This window comes from Syngnathoides biaculeatus, chromosome 2 (assembly GCF_019802595.1).
Source record: "Syngnathoides biaculeatus isolate LvHL_M chromosome 2, ASM1980259v1, whole genome shotgun sequence".
In the NCBI taxonomy this organism is placed as follows: domain Eukaryota; kingdom Metazoa; phylum Chordata; class Actinopteri; order Syngnathiformes; family Syngnathidae; genus Syngnathoides; species Syngnathoides biaculeatus.
Window position 1 is genome coordinate 10856370 of NC_084641.1, and position 20208 is coordinate 10876577.

The 20208-nt window shown below is 40.3% G+C and overlaps 1 protein-coding gene and 1 non-coding gene across 5 annotated transcripts; one reads left to right on the forward strand and one right to left on the reverse strand.

Annotated features, from left to right (window-relative positions):
- The first annotated feature begins 1685 nt into the window (after positions 1-1685).
- On the forward strand, positions 1686-20002 carry LOC133507707 (solute carrier family 26 member 6). 4 transcript variants are annotated; one of them, XR_009796878.1, is made up of 19 exons: positions 1686-1887; positions 3883-4022; positions 4211-4321; positions 5270-5445; positions 5522-5686; positions 6455-6607; positions 6721-6803; positions 6890-7037; positions 7110-7223; positions 8933-9010; positions 10931-11026; positions 13171-13277; positions 13366-13435; positions 14925-15017; positions 17773-17886; positions 18082-18210; positions 18516-18585; positions 18733-18787; positions 18925-19009. XR_009796878.1 is itself a non-coding variant. In XM_061833039.1 (19 exons), the coding sequence occupies exons 2-19, from the start codon at positions 4007-4009 to the stop codon at positions 19808-19810; spliced, it is 1893 nt and encodes a 630-aa protein (XP_061689023.1). In that variant the 5' UTR covers positions 1686-1887; positions 3883-4006; the 3' UTR covers positions 19811-20002. The 4 variants fall into 4 exon arrangements, 3 of the variants coding, with proteins under 3 accessions (XP_061689023.1, XP_061689043.1, XP_061689033.1); XM_061833039.1 differs by lacking the exon at positions 18516-18585 and adding an exon at positions 19787-20002 and having other exon boundaries at positions 18925-19085; XM_061833059.1 differs by lacking the exon at positions 18516-18585 and adding an exon at positions 19787-20002 and having other exon boundaries at positions 18925-19049.
- trnas-gga (transfer RNA serine (anticodon GGA)) lies at positions 2726-2798 on the reverse strand. The gene has a single exon. It is a non-coding gene; the product is annotated as a tRNA-Ser (tRNA).
- Positions 20003-20208: the final 206 nt, after the last annotated feature.

The following is a 20208-nucleotide window of genomic DNA, read 5'->3' on the forward strand; positions in this document are numbered from 1 at the left end:
AATGTATATAAAAATATTTCTAGATGCATTTTGGTCTACACACTGTTTGAGTGTGGCCCACTAGAGGGGCCGGAGAACACCCCATATTGTCAGTGGGGAGCGTAGTTAAGGTTAGATCACGTTCCCTCATCATATTACAGCCATTAAAGCAAATTCCCTTTTAACACATTTTCCCGATCTGCCATTGAATACTTCATGAACACACGTCATTACAGCAATAACACGCATTTCAGATCAAAAGTTCTGAGCATTTTAATACAGAGGATGCTATTGCCCACATTTTTTCATGTGAGAAAACCCCTACTATGAATCCTAATCTTGATGTGAAGACTAATATTATTACCAGCAATATCTTAGTTTGCTTGCCTCAGTATTTTAATGGAAGAAACAAAATCAAACCTTTGTCTCTGCTGAGAATTTCTTCTCGCTTTCTCCCTTTCAATATATTTTTTTCAAACTTGTGCATTGCATGTACTCTGTGGCCCAACATGCACTATAGGACTCCTTCTTTAGCGTGCCGCCAACCCTCATCACTGGTGTTCACCGACAGGTTTGTGCATTGCCAGCACTTATGGGGATGGCCACCACTTATGGACAAAGCTCCGGTGGGCCGCCTCAGCAATGGAAATAGAACATGGTCCAGTTGGACTCAACATTGCCGCCACCAGAACGTGAGCAAAGTTTTGTTGGAGGTGGGAGTTGAAACTCCTCTTGATGGGACACTGACAGACATTCCCAGGAGACTCGCACAATAAGTTTGGGCCTGCCAGGTTGACCCGCCATCTTCCCCCACCATCAGAGGCAACTCACTACCAGGTGGTGATTGGTTAACAACTCTGCCCCTCTCTTCACCTGAGTGTCCAAGACCTTTCAGTCTGACTGTCATTGCACACCTGAGCATTCTTCAGCCCCCCTTCCAAGGACTCCAAAAAGGGTGGGTACTCTGAACTGCTCTTTGGTGCATGTGCACAAATAGTCATGACTCTTCCTCCTACTGGAAGGCAGAAGGAAGCTACCATTTCGTCCACTGGAGCGAACCTCAATGTACAGGCGCCGAGCCCAGGGCAATATTTATACTCACAGCTGCTCGGCACCTCTCACCAATCGACAACTTCAGAGTGGAAGGCATTCCAACCCATTTCAAAAGGGCTGGTACCAGAGCCCAAGCTGTGTGTGTAAGGAAGCCTGACTTTCCAATTCAATCCCATTCACTCCACTTTATTTATACTGTATAGTACAATTTGAACAAACAAAGTTCACAAAGTACTGGACAATGCAATAAAAACACAAACTGTCACGTCCCATCGGAACGAGAGTAGGACCCAAATGCAGGAACTCGGAAGACGCAAGGTAGTTCAAGAAGAGACATGTTTATTATATGCCGAGGTAGGGGATCGAGCAGGCAGTCCGGTGCAGCAGCGGTAGTTGGGACGTCGGGCGAAGAGAGCAGATGAGCGGACAGGCAGGAGTCGGTACACGGGAGAACAATCAACGCAGGCAGAAGTATCAAAGGAGTCAGGCTTACAAGGTTGGTCGGAGAACGGACGAAGGTCGGTACACACAGGTTCAATCAGGGATACCGGAGCACACGAATGGGACATGAAGATCATACGAACTAGCGCCGGCCAGTTGTCATCACGGTCATATAAATCCACAGCATAATCAGGCTGCATGAGGCGCAGGTGTGCACCTTCCAATCAGCACACCTGCGCGGACACCCCGCACAGCTCGTGCTGGAGCAGCAGGATCATGACACAAACAGGCAGTCAGTAGAGTGAAGATGATGATACTCATACAGTACTTTTTTGATCCAGTTAAAAGATAAGCCGCACCATTTTGAACGAGTTTCAGACAGGTAATTGAGAACCTGCTAACCACCATATACAGGTATAGTGCATTGCTTTAATCCATCTGAGGTGTCACAAAAGGTGTGGATTACTATTTCAGAGTGCCATTTCTGAACGACTGGTTTGATTGTAGCTAGTTGTTTTAAATGGAAAAGCTCGATTTAACCTTGGCTTTAATTTGGGTGTCAAACTTAAGATCACGGTCCACTTTTACACCCAGGTTGTTAATGATGGACTTTTGATATTGTGCTAGGTGGCCCAAATCAACTAAAGTGGTCAAAGAAGTGCCACCAAAGACCCTGATGTAGTTCCTTTTTTTCACGAAAATTTAAAAGGTTAAAAGACACCCAGGCATTAATGTCATATGCACACTCTAGCGATGGCTTAGCACGGTAGTAGTCTGACTTTTTAAGGAGAGCATACAGTAGATCTGACATCTGTCATTTTTATAGCAATGAAAAGAAATACTATGTTTCCTAAGAATTGAGCCGATGGGGATTAAATAGAGGGAAAATAAGAGAAGTCCACGCACGGAACCCTGTGGCACCTCATGTGAAAGGGGAGCAGCGGAGGACGTGGAGTCAACAAGGCTAACACAAAAGGTTTAGTGAGACCAGTAGGACGTGAACCATTCAAGTACTGTACCTCTGATGCCCACCCGCTACTCCAAACGAGTATGAGGGATATCATGGTCCACATTATTAAAGGCTGGAGTCAGATCTAAAAGTAATAGGACAACATTGACCAGAGTTTGTTTGTTTCTTTCGGCTTGTCCCTTTCGGGGTCGCCACAGCGTGTCATCTCAGATGAACGCACATATGTTTGGCACAATTTTTACACCGGATGCCCTTCCTGACGCAACCCTTCTCAGGGAGTGGAGGCCCCAGTGGGATATGAACCCACAACCCCTGGTTTTCCAGGCCAGTGCTCTAACCACTGAGCTACAGGGCCTCCAACATTGACCATAGTCAAAAGCAAAAAAGATGTCATTAAAAACTCTTAAAAGCGCTGATTTGGTGCTGTGTAATGTTTTAAAACTAGATTGCAAAGGCTCAATAATATATTTATTAATAAACTCCGTTACCTGGGAATAAACGGTCTTTTCCAAGATTTTAGAAAGAAAAGGCAATGTGGAGACGGGCCTAAAATTTGCCAAAACAGTGACCTCTAAACAATTTTTTTCCACAACAGTTGTACAACGGCATGTTTAAAATTAGTGGGAACAACACTTGCAGACAGACAACTATTAATAACTGCAGTAAGCGATGCCCCCAAAGAAGGGAAAATCTCCTTAAAATAGCCCGGTCTCTGAGATAAAGATGAAGTCCAGCTCACGAGATATGAAGAAGTCCTTCTGGATAAATGTTTTATTATTAAGTGATCTGGCGTTCAGCAAGGCAAACCGAGCAGGGGCTGCTGGGACAGTTTCTGTTTAAGTGATTTCTTGATTGGACAGCTTTCCAAAAATTTTGATTAGCCACATCTAATTTATAATTCAACAAGTGGGGCAATTACTCAATCACACAAAGCCAGGTAACTTTGAATAATTTTTTTCTTAATAGATTAAAATGCTATTCATAAACAGCATTTTTGTTTACTTTGGTTATCTTCGTTTGATGTTTACATTTTTTTGACGAACTCATACTGTAAGGTGTCAAAATTATACAAAAATTTATCATTTTGAGAAGGGAGCAAATTTTCTTTGCATTGTAAATAACAATGGCAAGGAAGATGTTGGTAGAATAGTAGCTCTATTCAAGTGGTACCACTGATTCTTAAATAATGACGTCCATAACTTGGCTTTTAAATTGTAGAGAAGGTCGGTGGCCAATACTGTATATGATCCACGTGACGTGTAGCCTTTATCTGATTTATGAGCAGAAATAATCAGCTCAAGTGGATGAATGACCACATATAATTACTTTCTGAACGTTGCTTCAGCCATTGTAGAGATACGACATGTATTAACGTTCAATCAAAAGCAACAAAAGACCAATTGATAACCATATAAAGCCACTGATGTTTTCTTTCTCAGGTGCTCTACTGACAGAGTGAAGCGTTGCCTTCTGTGTAGCATCCCTCTTCTGTCGTGGTTGCCTCGTTATTCCGTCAAAGAAAATGCACTGGGTGACCTCATCTCTGGACTCAGTGTGGGTATCATGCAGCTGCCCCAAGGTGAGAGCTGCATAAATACCTATATAACGATATCGCAAGTATTTCTATGGCTGTTAAACATGTACAGCTCGACCTTGTATTTTTAGATAACCCTATATCGTTTGGTATTTTGTTGCTGTACTGCTCTTTTATCTGAACAATTTAATCCCTTGATCTGCTTAATATTATTTTTTATTATGAACCTGAAGGTATGGCGTATGCCTTGCTAGCGGGTGTTCCTCCAGTTTTTGGGCTTTACTCCTCCTTCTACCCCGTCCTCATCTACTTCATCTTCGGCACATCCCAGCACATCTCAATAGGTTGGTAAATCGTCACTTAGGGCATGTTCTCTCAGAGAGGGGCCTCCAAGAGACTCATTTGTCATTAGAGAAAGCTTACAGCACACCATTAAGCAAAAATGCCACAAAAAGTATATACTGTCTACAGGAAGAGTCACAATTTACTCTCAAATGAAACTGTGAAATCTGGGCCCTTTTAGTTGAATACCAAGATATGATATACTCGCAGAACTGAGACGGTCTGTATGAATGTTTGATCGGTAGATACACAGGTTAGTTGGACTTTCTGCCATCTGGTGGAAGAAGATGTATTGTTTTGTCCACCAATATGTTATTAGTATGGAAAATTGAACAAAGATGTATCATGTCATGTCATTTTTGGAGCCATCAAATGAAAATTGGATCGTTCGCGGTTTGAAATCCCTTCTCAAAGAAACTAAATGAAAACAATTTCCATAAGTATAATCAATACAACACAGTAAAAGTCTAACAACAGCAAAAAAAAAAAGAAAAAAAGCACATATCTGTTGTATTTGTCTTGTTTACACATGACGTTAAAGCCAATGGTTCAGGAAAGGTCCCGTTCTGAATGGCCTTAAAGAAAAACAAAAGTGAAAAATAGTGCAGAATATTTCCTGGTTCATGGTTGATGCTTTGAGGTTTTTGTTTTTAAATGTAATATGCTAACAAACCAGCAATCAGTTCAAAATACCCTCCTTCCTTGGTGGTAGTGTATGACTTCTTTACAGTGTTGTGATGTGTATGGATTGATCCACTGTCATCAGTGGTTTTTCAAGTCTTAATATTAAGATTATTTCGGGTCACTTGTTATTTTAAGTGATCTTAGTTTGAGGATGTCACAGCTATCCAACCACAGTGTGTCAAATTATCCCCTAATTGTAGTAAAGCTATTTTGTCCAATGCCATTGGTGTACAGTATTTGGATAATGACTTGCATACTTCTCTCAGGAACATTTGCGGTGATTAGCGTGATGCTCGGTGGAGTGACGGAGCGATTAGCCCCAGATTCAAACTTTACGGTGTGGGACGACGTGACCAACATGAGTGTCTTGGATGTCGTCGGCCGCGATGCAGAACGTATGCGAGTGGCGACTGCCGTCACTTTCTTAACAGGATTATTTCAGGTGCGGAATATTTGCATACCCAGTAGTATTTCAGTCTTCATTTCCTTTATCATGTGTCTTTGTTCAATTCATGAAGATCTTGCTCGGCCTAGTCCATTTTGGATTCATGGCGACCTACCTGTCAGAGCCGCTGGTCCGAGGTTACACCACAGGCGCTGCAATCCACGTTATCGTGTCCCAGCTCAAGTACACCTTTGGAATCAGCCCCTCCAGATACAGCGGACCTCTCTCCTTGATATACGTAAATCGGGTCACAGCCATTAGAATGCTTTTCATACTGCTGGTATGGAAATGTGAGAATTTAGAGATTAAAACCTACCACACCCTATCCTAGGTTAAATGGATAACTCCCAAGGGTTGGGAAGATTACTTTGAAAATGGAGTTGGTTACATCAATGAGTCTCTTCCATGTTTCCTCAAAACAAAAACTGGATAAAAATCATATAGCATTGTTTTGAAATTTACCACATTTGTGTGTTCAGACAAATAACATAATAATGTGTTTGTGTGTTTTAAAACTGTATTAAGATTGTGTTTGTAGCATTAGACTGTAACAGATTACAGTAACCTAAAGTGCTTCATTAAATTGCATAATTTCTTACGGTAAATGTAATTTGATAGTCTCCAATACTGTTACTTACATTATTTTCAGCAATGTGCTTCGGTAACATTACATGACAACATTGGCCAATAGTGGAGTAGATTTTGATTAAGTTGATACAATTTATCATTATAAGGACAATTCAATTATAATAATAATATTCAAAAGACAAACATTTAATTTTAGTTGATCTTATAAATAGAACCTGATATTTTTTTTTTCACCAACTTTTGTCGTGCTTACATAGTATAATGAAGAATACATAGCGTGCGTGCGTGCGTGCGTGCGTGCGTGTGTGTGTGTGTGTGTGTGTGTGGTGTGTGTGTGTGTGTGTGGTGTGTGTGTGTGTGACCACCTTTGCTTTTGCCGTATCATATACTTTATCTCTCTGTTATCGTTTTATTACAGACAGTGCTGAAGATATGTTATCTAATTCCACACCTCAACGTTGGGACTCTGGTGGTCAGCATTGTCGCCATTGTTAGCCTCATCCTTGGCAAAGAGCTCAATTCATACTTGAGTAAAAAAATACCTGTCCCAATACCTGTGGAGTTGCTTGGTGTGAGTATAAAAAAAAAAAAAAAAAAAAAAAACCAAAGTGCTTCACTCATAAATATCGCGGCACTCCATTTAACAATTGGTAAATCAAATAAATTAACACATCTGTACTCCAGGTCACTATAGGTACGCTGGTGTCCTGGCAAGTAAATTTACAGGAAGAATACAAAGTGGATGTAGTTGGAAAAATTCCATCAGGGTAGGGAACAATGTTTTTATCATGATGAGCATATGTCACAGGAATGTTTGTTTTATTTCTAGCTTTTTTTCCTTCTTATCGCACAGCCTCCAGCCACCCATTTTTCCATCCGCTTCGCTGTTTGGTCAAGTGATTGGGGACGCTTTTGCCCTGGCTGTGGTTGGCTACGGCATTGCCATCTCACTGGGAAGGATCTTTGCACTAAAATATGGATACAAGGTGGACAGTAACCAGGTAGGACACAAGCATGAAGACCAAGATGTTAAAATGACCGACTTAAAACGTATGTCTCTTTTTGTACTTCAGGAACTGATAGCCTTGGGGCTCAGTAACTCCATTGGGTCAATGTTCCAGTGTATCGTCGTCAGCTGCTCCATGTCCCGCTCTTTGGTTCAGGAGAGTGCAGGAGGAAAAACTCAGGTGGGCACGATTTTTTTATATCAATTTAGATTTGCCATTTTACAGGAATCCTCAAGATACTCGGTATTGCCAAGACAAGTTTTCAGAGTCAGTTGCAGCATTGAGTCCTAATTTAACTTAAACTTAAATTAAATGTAAACAGGCCTGTGTCAACAAATATAAACACGTATTTAAGTCCAGCAGAGAGCATGCATCTTGTGAGCATGTGACTTAGAGAAAGCCTGTGACAGATTATTTGCCTTGAGGATGTTCATGGAAAAGTACAGAGAAGGTCAGAAGGTGCTGCAATGTGTCTTTGTAGACCTAGAGAAAGCCCATGACAGAGTACCAATAGAGGAATTGTGGTCCTGCATGCGCAAGTCTGGTGTGGCGGAGAAATGTTAGAATAGTACAGGACATGTATGAGGCCAGCAGAACAGCGGTGAGATGTGCCGTAGGTGTTTCAGAAGAATTTAAGGTGGAGGTGGGACTGCATCAGGGATCTGTGCTGAGCCCCTTCCTGTTTGCGATAGTAATGGATAGGCTGACAGATGAGGTTAGACTGGAATCCCCTTGGACTATGACATTCGCAGATGATATTGTGATCTGCAGTGAAAGCAGGGAGCAAGCAGAGGAACTATTAGAAAGATGGAGGCACGCACTGAAAAGGAGAGGAATGAAGATTAGCCGAAGTAAAACAATATATGGACAGAAATGAGAGGTGTGGAGGGGGAAGAGTGAGGCTACAGGGAGAAGAGATAGCGAGGGTGGACGACTTCAAATATTTAGGGTCAACAATCCAGAGCAATGGTGAGTGTGGTAAGGAAGTGAAGAAACAGGTCCAAGCAGGTTGGAACAGCTGGCGAAAGGTGTCTGGTGTGTTATGTGACAGAAGAGTCTCTGCTAGGATGAAGGGCAAAGTTTATAAAACAGCGGTGAGGACGGCCATGATGTACGGATGAGAGACGGTGGCACTGAAGAAACAACAGGAAGCAGAACTGGAGTAGCAGAAATGTAGATGCTGAGGTTCTCGCTTGGAGTGAACAGGTTGGATTGGATTAGAAACGAGCTCATTAGAGGAACAGCCAAAGTTGGATGCTTTGGAGACAAGGTTAGGGAGAGCAGACTTAGATGGTTTGGACATGTTCAGAGGCAAGAGAGTGACTATATTGGTAGAAGGATGCTGAGGATGGAGCTGCCAGGCAAAAGAGGAAGACCAAAGAAAAGGTTGATGGATATTGTGAGGGAGGACATGAGGACAGTGGGTGTTAGAGAGGAAGTTCCAGGAGAAAGGCTTAGATGGAAAAAGATGAGACGGTGACCCCTAACAGGACAAGCTGAAAGGAAAAGAAGAAAAGAGCATTTGTTAAAACTTATACCAAAGTTTTGCATAGCAAGATTGTTAAAAATCCTCAATATGATACAGGTGCATGTATTGCATATCGTATGTTAATGCTCACTACTGCATAGTCTATGAATTCAAAATCGGGATCTATTACTTCTTTTTAGCTGTGAAGATGCCGGATTCATTGATTTTGCAGGTGACAAATATCGCCATTGCAGATGCCTACTCGACTATCCAGCATCACCTAGCACCGAAAGCGCGAAAAGGACAAAACAGATGAATCCTCAACATAGCATTTATCATTTTGTGTCATCGAAGCGGAGGAAAGGCAGGGCCTGCCTGATGGTGTCCTGTCCTAATTATTTCACGTCTCTCTTCAATGCAGGTTTCTGCAGCGGTATCAGCCATTGTTATTCTTTTCACCACACTGTGGATTGGAGCTCTTTTTGAACACCTGCCCAAGGTGCGTGTGTGCCTGCATTGTCCGTATCTCCTGTGCTTGTATAAGATAGAAGTGACAAAGCATGACTTTTTATTACTGTTTTTGTGAGATACGCAAATCCAGAATCACTGCTCTCTATGGAATATAAAACATTATTAAATGCCACCTGCTATGGCATTGATCTCCCTATCCTGCAGAATTATCATCAAGAATATCGACCTCTATACAACAAGGGGTAGATAAATTAAAATGTATTATCTATTGGGATGTAAAACAATAAAAGATCAGCGTTGGGAATGGGAATTTTCTCCACAAACTAGTTCAAAGTTCAGTTCATCATTCCAAAATATTCATTTCATAGTTCATAATTAAAAATTTTGAACTAAATTCATTAGTCCAAAAGTAACTATTTAATTAATTTTGTCATTCTCATCAATGTGTTGCTGGCAGCACGGAGATCAACTGCTTGGCATATCTGCCTCAGTTTTGAGGACCCAGGTTCAAATCCGACCTCACCTGTGTGGAGTTTGCATGTTCTCACTGTACTTGAAGGGGTTTTCTCCTGGTACTTGAGTTTCTTCCCACGTCCTTTACAGATTAATTGAAGAGTATGTTGTCCGTATGTGTGAGCGTGAGTTCGAATGTCAGTTTGTTTATATGTGTTCGGCTATTGACTGGTTACCTGAAGATGGCTGCGATAGCCTTCAGCACACCTGCAATCCTAGTGAGGGTAAGCAGTATGGAAAAATGGGCAGCTACAGTGCTAATTGGCTATCACCCTCAAAATCCTAGCATTTTGTTTCTCCATTGTTGTCGGAGGTAGCCAGCTGCAGCTAAAGCGTTCTCATACATAAAATCATTTCCTTAGTAATCAGTTTTTACAATTATGCGCTGTATTACAAAAGAACACATTCGCTCCCATCCAAGCAATGTCCCCGAAGCCACCTCAGACACGCATGCCTGCCTGGTTTCACTTTGCAGAATAGAAAATGCAGCAGTTGTACAATCTTTTGAGCATGTCCAAAATCATCCCACCTCTGGTCACTTTTAATATTACAGCTGATTCAATGTATCTTACAGTACACCAACATCACAGCAGACTGTGATGTGTCTGTTGTGTGCGCGTACATCGATATGACGATGCTCAAACCAAATATAATGCAGCATTAGTTCATATAGTGAGAGCATGACAGTATATCGACACAGGTGATTGCTAAACAACCTTCATGTGTAGCAGCAGCCACTCCACAGAACATGAGTGTCCGGTTCAATCAGGGTAACATTTAGTTAAAACCATTTAAAATAAGGAGGAGGCACTCATCACCAGTTTGTTTTCATGCAAGGAAAACGGAAGAGAAATGCACCCCAAAATTCTCCACCACGCTCTGGAGCAGTTCTCCCAGGCCCCTTAATTTTATTTGTATTCACAATTACAACATCCCCAAAAGAGGGAAGGACAGCATATGTCAGACAAATAAATGAAAAATAACATTTGTGTCAATATGGCAAAAGTCATTTCAAAATCATCCTCCAGTTGCCCTCCATCAGTCTGGCTCTGTCTGATATTCTGCAGCCAGTGACTTCCTCTTTTGAGCGCAGATCTGTTTCGTGTTGAATTGATGAATAAAGCTCTATAGTAAAGCATTTCTTCATTGCAGCAAAGCACTTCGTTTATAGCACAGCAAATGTATGATAACTATATTTACAATTATTCCAACAATGAGTCACACACAAGCCACTCATTCTGTTGTTTTTTTTGTCAAAATTGTATTCAAGTTTCACAAGCAGCTTGTGTCATCATCATGAATCATCATGTTCCATTTTTTGACTCACTTTTGGGTTAGAGTGACAAAATCAACAAATGCCTTTAGGTACTTCTGTTTTTTAGTTTTACGATATTATTATTAAGAATATTCATAATGTTTTTTTTTTTTAATGCAGGCAATGCTGGCTGCCATAATTTATGTGAACTTACATGGTATGATGAAGCAATTCATGGACATACCTGCACTGTGGAGGAGTAACAAAACAGACATGGTAAGTTGAAAAAATGGTAGTTACAGGTACAGTCAAAGCTTATACATTCAAAGATTTAGATTTTGAAACACATTTTTGCAAGGAAAGTATTTGAACTTGAAAAATATGTTCTAATGGGGACAGCCACCCATTTTCTGAGCCGCTTATCCTCACAAGAGTCGCAGGAGGTGGGGTACACCCTGAACTGGTTGCCAGCCAATAGGCAGGACACATGGGGACAGACAACAGTCACACTCACAATCACACCTGCGGGCAATTTAGAGTCTCCAATGAAGGCATGTTTTTGGGATGTGGGAGGAAACCGGAGTGTCCGGAAAAAACCCACACAGGCACGGGGAGAACATGCAAACTCCACACAGGCAGGGACAGGATTTGAACCCCGGTCCTCAGAACTGTGAGGCCAGCTAACCAGACACGCCATCGTGCTGCCTAGCGACATACAGTACTATAAAAAAAATTTATTTTCCTGCACCACCTATCAAGTGTATAATTAAACCACCTGGTAAATCTTTTGTTAGCTGCATGTCTATTTCTTCTATTTTTAAACCTTCCGATAAGTGACGCATACATGACTTTTCAAGCGTGAAACATTTTTAAACGCATCAAGGTGCAGGGTGATCCGAGGTGGACAGAGCTTATTTGTTCTACTTTCTTTGTATGTATTGATTATTTGGGCTGTTCCCAACATCTGGTGAAAATTTCAGGTTAATAGCACATTTGGAAATATATTGAATAAGAACAATGGTGACATGTTAAATTCTTATTTCAGCTGCTTTGTGTGTGTGCGGGCGTCCGTTTAGTTATACGCTTTCCACAAAAAGTTACTCGATGGGCACGTTTAGCTCTAAAATTGCATTAGCAATCAGACATTTTACGTTTTTAAAATATTTATTTATTTAAAGGAAGGCATGGTAGACGACAGGTTAGGGTGTCTCCCTTACAGTTCTTGGACCGAAGTTCAAATCCCAGCCCCGCCTTGTGTGCAGCTTGCATGTTTTTTTTCTCCAGTGTTTGTCTCTATGTGGCTCTGAAAATGGTTGGATAAATCATGATTTCAATTTAGCACTTTATTAACAGCTTCCTCACTCTGTCTATAGTAGACAAGCCAAAAGGTTTAGGTAGCAGTTGAGGAGAGGAAAGACTAGGTATATGCACTGCGTGACATTTTGCCACCTCATCACAATAATTACAATTGTTTGGATTCATTGTAACATACATTCCTTCGGGAAACACATACATGAATTACAAGTGGATTGTGTTCTTCTAATTATGAGGTGCCCAAGCCAAAAATGCCATGGTGTACTTTTATGTTTTGTATTTTTTTATTTTTTTATTTATTTATTTTTTGTCCCAGTCCACCCCTGATGGTGATCAGTGTACAAGATATTAACAGCAAGCAGGAATTAAATTTGAGCATTTCCATCCCAGGAAGGAATTAAAAAGCTGCATGGCACGAGGCATCTCTCTTGTAACATTCTGATCTGTCACAAAAGTGTAAAAAGTTAATCAGTGCTAACAAGAAAATGCTTAAAGGTGGACTCAAGCCAAGATTTTTCTTCACTGCATATATATTTTTAAGCTGTTTGCTAAAATCTATAGTAATTTTTCTGAAAAATAAGTTTGAAACTTGATCTAGGGATCACAATGTGGAAATGTGACGTGTAGTCGCCATTTCCTGGCCACTTTATTTATCACATAAACTGTAGGCTTAATCAGCAAATTCATCGAATCCATTCAGTCATTGAATATGTTGCTTGTAACGTTCAATTTCATTAAATGTTGAAAAGCAACATAATAAACCATGATCATTCAAATCATCTACTGTACATGTACTCATGGAGTCGTGAGCTGATCTGGAGCCCTTTTTGCAGCTCCTTCACATCAATAATTGGACGTAGAATCCTTGTACTCTTCGCTACCTTTCCTGTGATGACTGCTGCATGTTTTCTATTGCACCCACAGTGTACACCGTGTCCAATGGAAAATCTGTCAGCCAGCAGCTGATTTTTATCGCTAGGCAGTTAGTTACTTTAGCTTCAACATTACTTCCAGAAATTGAGGGGGGGGGGGATCACAATTCCTCTATTTAACTGTACCACTGAATGTTGACCTTACACAAACTTGTGTTGTTGTCTTCGTTGCAGGTGGTCTGGGTTGCCACTTTCCTGCTTACCCTGCTGTTGAACCCTGACCTGGGACTCGCTGCTGCTATTGGTTTTGCAATGCTTACAGTCATTTTCAGGACACAGCTGTAGGAAATCTGTTATGATACATTATGTACAGTATATGTACAAGTAATCCATTCTTTAAAAAGCTGTTATTTTTGTGTGCTTTTCCAGACCAAAATACTCCACATTAGGGCAGGTTCCAAACACAGAAATATATAAACCTTTGGAGGACAACAATCAGGTCAGAAATATATATGTGTGTGTGTGTGTGTGTGTGTATATATATATATGGAGAGAGAGAGAGATTTCTCGATTTACATTATTAAAGTAAATCCATACATGTGCAGGACATTTTACTTCTCCATACTGAAACATTTTTAGCATATTTGCTTGAGATTGAGTCTCGAGACTAGGGGTCACCAACGTCGTGCCCGCGTGCGCATGGTTGCCCGCAAGAACAACTTAAGGGTCCCGCAAGGCATGTTCTAAAAATAGCACAGGTCATAAATTGTTATAATTATTTGTGCGTAAAATTTGAATCTGAGTTGCTTACATTAATGATATTTTAAAAATAATGTTGTACAATATGAACTACCATAATTTCTCGAATAATGCGTCCTGAAGTATAATGCGCACCCCCAAAATTGACCTAAAAAATCAGGAAAACCTTTCTTCCAGTGAACAATGCACACCACCAATTTGCTGCTAATCATATGCTCAAAATATTAGTAATTATCTGGATTTCTATTTTGCTAGGTTTGTACTTTTATTATTTGTACTTGTATTGTTTTTCAAAAAAACAACCGTACAACAATCATTATTAATAATCATCGTGCATGTGCTGTAATAGCGGTAATATAATCTCGGGACAGGCCACAGGACATGCTTGTCCTGGTCTCTGTAATTGACAGAACAGAATCCCTCAACCAACTAAAATAAATGCTCAATGATGGCAAATCATCTTATTAATACTGTTGATAACACATATTACAATTTTGAATAAATGAACTGTTTAACTTCAACATTTTTTGCATTAAATATTTGTGCATAAAACGTTTGTGCATCGTGCAGTTTATCCACTACATTACACATTTTTGGCCAAGACTTTAAAAAAAGCATCTGACTGGCATCCTCTGAGGCATCCATGGCATTTGTGAGGAAACATTTTTTGAATCCTAATGGTCTTGGTTCCCTTTATTCCTCATTATTGTCAGCGCTATGAGGGGAAAGTCCACTGTGCTAACAGCGGAGCCTCTTGCCCCCCGTTCGACTACAATCTGTAGCAGAGTCTTCATTGCGTCAGGTCGTGATCAAAATGAAAGCTCAAACTTCGTAGAAATGAGCGTAATGGGCACTTTTTAAAAAGCGAGCATTTCAATTGCATGCGCTATCCCTTTTTTTTTTTTTTTTTTTTTTTTTTAATGATCGTGTGATCGTACTAGGTAGTTTCAGCTCACGTTGTTTTGCTTCCAGTTCGGCCGCGTCATCGACCGGAGTTATAACACATTTCTTTTAAAAGCAGCTGCACAACTAGCAGACATTTTTTGTCTTCGTTTAAGTTAAAGCAAACTCGCGGGCAGTTGTTTCTAATGTTTGATACAGTCGCAACTAATTTGCTACACTAACAATCATTAAATGCAAAGCTTTAAGCATTGAATGATCGGTTTATGTTTAAAAGAGAGATGTATCAATTAATTTTTCCGTTTATTTGTTAATCATCAATCTGTTAGGTGAGAGACGTGCCTGGTATTTTGATCTTCCGATCTTCTGCTACACTCTACTTTGCCAATGCTGAAATGTATCAAGATGCACTGGGAAGGAAGGTGAGCACACACGCATATACACACGTGCGCACACACGCACACAATCACACACTGATCCCTGTTCATCAAAGAAGTGAAGTTTCAGACCCTCCAACGATAGGTGAAAATACGCACTATCGAGATGCTGTATAAAAACGTTTTGAAGATAGTTTGTCACAAAACAGTGTTGTCCAAAATACATTCCGCGTTGCACTTGCATTCCACTGTCCATTTTCAGTGGCCTCCAGCATTTGATTAAAAAAATAAACATTTGACATCTCCTACAATGCTATTGGGTGTGAGTTGTGGAAAAATTGTGGTGTGAGGGGATTTTGATACCCACATCCCCAATGGGTGCACTGCATATGACAACTACAGTACTACAATTACTACTACTAATTACAGTAATTAACTAGTTTTGTGTCAAGGTTATCTAGGAATGCAAGGAACTATGGTATATGCCAGGGGTGCCCAGACTTTTTTTACCCCAAGGTCTACTTCTCAAGCATCAAGCCTCTCGTCAACGAGCGTGTTTTCCTGTACTGTCGTTGTTTGCACGTGCGTGGTGAGCTAAAGTTAAAAAAAAAAAAAAATACAGCTCGTCTTTTTTTTTTCCTCGGCACACCGTCGCGATCAACCGAAACTGCCTCGCGATCGACGCATTGAGCACCCCTGTTATATGCAATTGAAATGGTAACAACAGCCGTTTTTCATCACGCTTATCCTCACGAGGGTTGCGAGCATCCTCAAGCATATCCCCGCTAATTCTGGGTGAGAGGTGGCATACATCCTGAACTGGTCACTAGCCAATCACAGGGACATATCAGATATAGAAGAAACTAGTCATACTCAAACCTACGGACAATTTAGAGTCTTCAATTAACCTATCATCCCTGTCTTGGGAATAAAAGAGGAAACCGGAGTGCCCGGAGAAAACCCACGCGAGTACAGGGAGAACATGCAAACTCCACACAGGTGAGGCCAGATTTGAACCCAGGTGCTAATACCTGTGAGGCAGCTGTGCTAACCCTTTGCCCACCATGCCACCCCCTCACATCATTTCCCTTTATAACGCCTCATGAATAGATTATTCGGTTTCAGAATCAAAAATGTTTTTCTCCACGTTCTGCTCTGTGTCACGATCTGACATGAATATATCACATTGCTGATTAATTATGATTCTGAAGTAAACACTGGTTGAATTAACATCATATTATCATTTGTGAATATGGAGCTCTGCTTAGGGCACATGTGGTTAAATTCTAGTGGGATAGAGGGCTGGGGGCCCCCACTAGAATCATTTCCCTTCATCACCGTTCACAGAAGTGCTATAGCACTTCCTCAAAATAACTCATGTGGACTGTAATTGCTTCATGGATGGGTTTTAGCGTTGTTAATAAAGTCCAAGAATGTCAAATGAATTGAATCCTTTGATTTTTCTGTGTGTGGCCCACCCAGGAAAATGCTCAGCATGCATTGAAGAAGTTGTTAAAACACATATTTGTTTAAAAAACAAACATTTTACACACATTTAAACACCCCAAAATTAACGGAAAAAAGTATTGAAAATACTTGGCAACCAGTTCAGGGTGTACCCTGCCTCCTGTCCATTGACAGCTGGTATAGGTTCCAGCACTCCCCGCAACCCTTGTGAGGATAAGCAGCAAAGAAAATGGATGGCTGGATGGATGAGTATTGAAAACGTGTAATAATATTGAGTTAAGTTTTTAAACGTGTCCATAGTCTAAACCTTAAAATAACATTTCATCACACAATAATGATATTGATTTTAATTTTATTCCAACAGGAAAAAAAAATTGTGTATTTTAATGTATTTCAATATATTGGAGGCCCCATAGCTCAGTAGTTAAAGCATTGGTTTGGTAAACCAGGGGTCGTGAGTTTGTATCTCACTGGGGCCTCAACTCCCCGAGAGGGGTTGCGTCAGGAAGAGCATCCGGCGTAAAAACTGTGCCAAACAAATATGAGCGTTCATCTGAGATGGCACGCTGTGGCGATCCCTAAACGGGACAAGCCGAAAGAAACTTACTAATGTATTTCAATATGCTGCGACTGTGTTGGATGAATTGTGATACAGTGGGAGATGACGCGACTTGCGTGAATACTGACACCATTCTTTCACAATGTAATTTATGCTCAAATTTCTACATTCTGGCAAAGATTGCATCTGCAACTTAATTGACAATGTCAGCCAAGTCTGTTGTCCACATCACATTTGTTTCAAAAGAGGGGAAAAAAAAACAGATTTAAGAAAAATGCTGACAAAAGAAATAATTATCGGTCTAATTTATGTACATGTCAACTTGTCAAGAAGATGGGCAATAGGGGAGCTTTTTTTGCTTTGCTATCTTGGGAGCTCTAATAAGTTTTCATATTCATGTTGCTCACTGACAGATGACGGGAAATCTGTTCTAGCATCATTTCATTCCCATTTACACAATCGGGGACGGACTTGCAGGAAGAGGAATGGATTGATCTCAATGAAGGAAGTCAATGTTGGCACACGTTCATCATTGAGCATGATTCGTTCGCCATGAATAACTAAAAAAGTCAGCAAACTTAATTTTACAAGACATGGATTCAACTATAAACCGCTTTAATATAACCACAGCTGAGGATTTCTAAATTAAAATTGCTCACTGAGTAGAAAACCAGAAGAAGGAAACATGAAGTGTATATAGTGTATTATATGCTTAATGCTACTCAAAAGAAGTCGATCTCCCAGTAAGTATTTCTCATTTGCTGATTATTTCAGTCTGGCTTTGACATCACCAAAATCCTGTCAGCGAAGAAGAAACTTGAAGCCAAAAGGAAAAAGTGTGACAAGAAAAAAGCCCAAAATGCCGCAAAGGGCGGTGCGTTGAACATGGTGAGAATACCAACAGAAAAATTCAACTGTTGCAAAATTGCATTGCATCATCCTGCTCACATATAAAATGAAATTGTCAACATTCAGCTAAACTGTTGATTTCTTTACTCTTAACCTTGTGCTATGCTCTTGTTTGTTCACATTTGCAAAAGTGTAAAACATTTCCTCGCCTTTGCATCCATTTCCACACTACAGGAAGAGGAGAAGGATGTAGCCACCATTCAAATGGGTTTTGCGCGGGATCCCTCAATGCCCAGATCCATCATCCTCGACCTCAGCCCTGTCAATTTCCTAGACACTGTGGGAGTCAAGACCCTACGTGGTGTAAGAAACTGACACATGCACAGGGGTAATGGACAGAAATTGTTTGGAGCGACTGTGTTTCCTTCAATAGCAGCTTTTCAGAATCATCTCAAAATCAGAATCATCTTTATTTGCAAAGTTTGTCAAAAAAAAAAAAAAAACAAGGAATACTGTATGTCTCCAGCAGTTGGAGACACTCTAATATGATAACAGTCAATTGACAGAGAACACTTAGCCATAAAATCATAAAAACACAGTCACTGAGCAATTAAAGGTTACCAGTAATGTGGTAATGTTGCTTCTTTTTTATTTTGTTTATTTGACAGTGGTGCAAATGATGCCGAGTCCTGTTTTTGGTTGATATCCTGTCACCGACTTGCTGTTAGACTGTCACGAGTATGTGTTTGAATAGACTTAAAAAGATTTCATTTTGAACTTTTGGTGGTGGTGCGGGGTCAGCCTTAAGGCATTCAATTAAGATTCTTTTAGTTTGCAGAATAATGACATCAGCTTGACCTTTCTCCCTCTGTTTTTCTTTTTCAGATTGTAAAAGATTATGGGGAAATTGGTGTAGAGGTGTTGCTTGCATGTTGTCAAAGTAAGTTTCCCTATCATCTCTCGGAAACCATCGAAGTGACCAGCCAGCAATGGATGTTTAAATGCGTGTAGTACCTTCTCCATTTGTCTGCGCTGACATCCTCATTTTCCTATTCATTCTTTTTCTTCTCTCTCCAGCTTGTGTCGTAGATAATCTGCAAAAAGGTGGTTTCTTCAACGACAAAGTGACAATGTCTCGTCTTTTCTCCACTGTCCATCACGCTGTGCTTCACTGTCAGTCGGTGGAAACACAAGTCTATGAGGTGATGGAACAAACAACAGATGCAACCGATCTTAAGGTTTTAGTCTTCAAAACAACTTCATTTTATCATAACATTGTCAAACATGTGCGAACGAACATATTGTTTAAAACAAGACCATCTAACTCATGATGAATCATTACAATGACGATTGAGGTGTAATAATCGTTGCAGAACTTATGGTCCTTAATGGCACGTAAAGTATAAAATGTAATAATGGTTTTAAAAGAAACATACACAAACACTCATGTGTATGGCTTGATAAAGCAAAAAGCTTGTATAAATTCGCCACGCAAGTCTAAATTGTTTAAACTGTTGGGCATATTTTTCACCAGCACTTGGGCTGCAGATACCGCCTCATATGCTTCCACTCGTGACGACGACGTTGGAAAAAAATGTCAAACAAGACAGGAATGACACAGAAGGGAGAGAGAAATTAGCTGGGAACTTTTGAAAAGACGAGGTCAAACACTTTGATTTATGAGAATGTGAACCTTATTGGACCGCCGTTTGCTTAGGTTATTATAAGTCAAATCAATTTATCAATTTCCCAAAGTAAAGTGGCCAATAAAGCTGATTCTGATTATAAGCATAATTGGCGATAAAGTGAGTCTTGTGTTGGACAGAAGGCAACACAATACAGATAAAGCCAAGCAGAACAAAAGTAAAGTTGGACCTAAACAAACATTTTTACTTTAGAAAATGTGAATCTAACACGGAACTGTGACTTTGTTTTACAGGAGATCCCAGCACCACATTTCTGAGTGCAATCACAGGTTATCTTTAGTGCCATGAAGATGAAAGACGGCAAGAGGATTTGACACAGTGGACTTGCATAAGTGGGACTTGCATGCAAAGGCCAATGATGGGATGACAACCCAGACGAAAACAACAGAATGCAAAAAATAATAATAAATTTTGTTTGGAAATTACGTACGTATGTACGAAGCTGCCAAGTTGGAAGCAGTGCAGTTCAATGAAAAAACATGACGTATTTCTATAAAATGACCTCTGATGGACCTCAATCTGAATAATTCATAAAGCATCCGATGTACTGTTCAAACATACCCGGAAAATTCCTGACAGACATTAAGCAGTAGCTTTGTGTCCCACAATACATTATTGTCAGGTACTGGTCAAAATTGTTACTTTTAAAATAGCA

Coding starts and splice junctions, on each gene's coding strand:
- LOC133507707 (XM_061833039.1), top strand. Junction 5,446..5,521: donor TCTTAACAGGATTATTTCAG/GTGCGGAATATT, acceptor CAATTCATGAAG/ATCTTGCTCGGCCTAGTCCA. Junction 7,038..7,109: donor ACAAGGTGGACAGTAACCAG/GTAGGACACAAG, acceptor TTTGTACTTCAG/GAACTGATAGCCTTGGGGCT.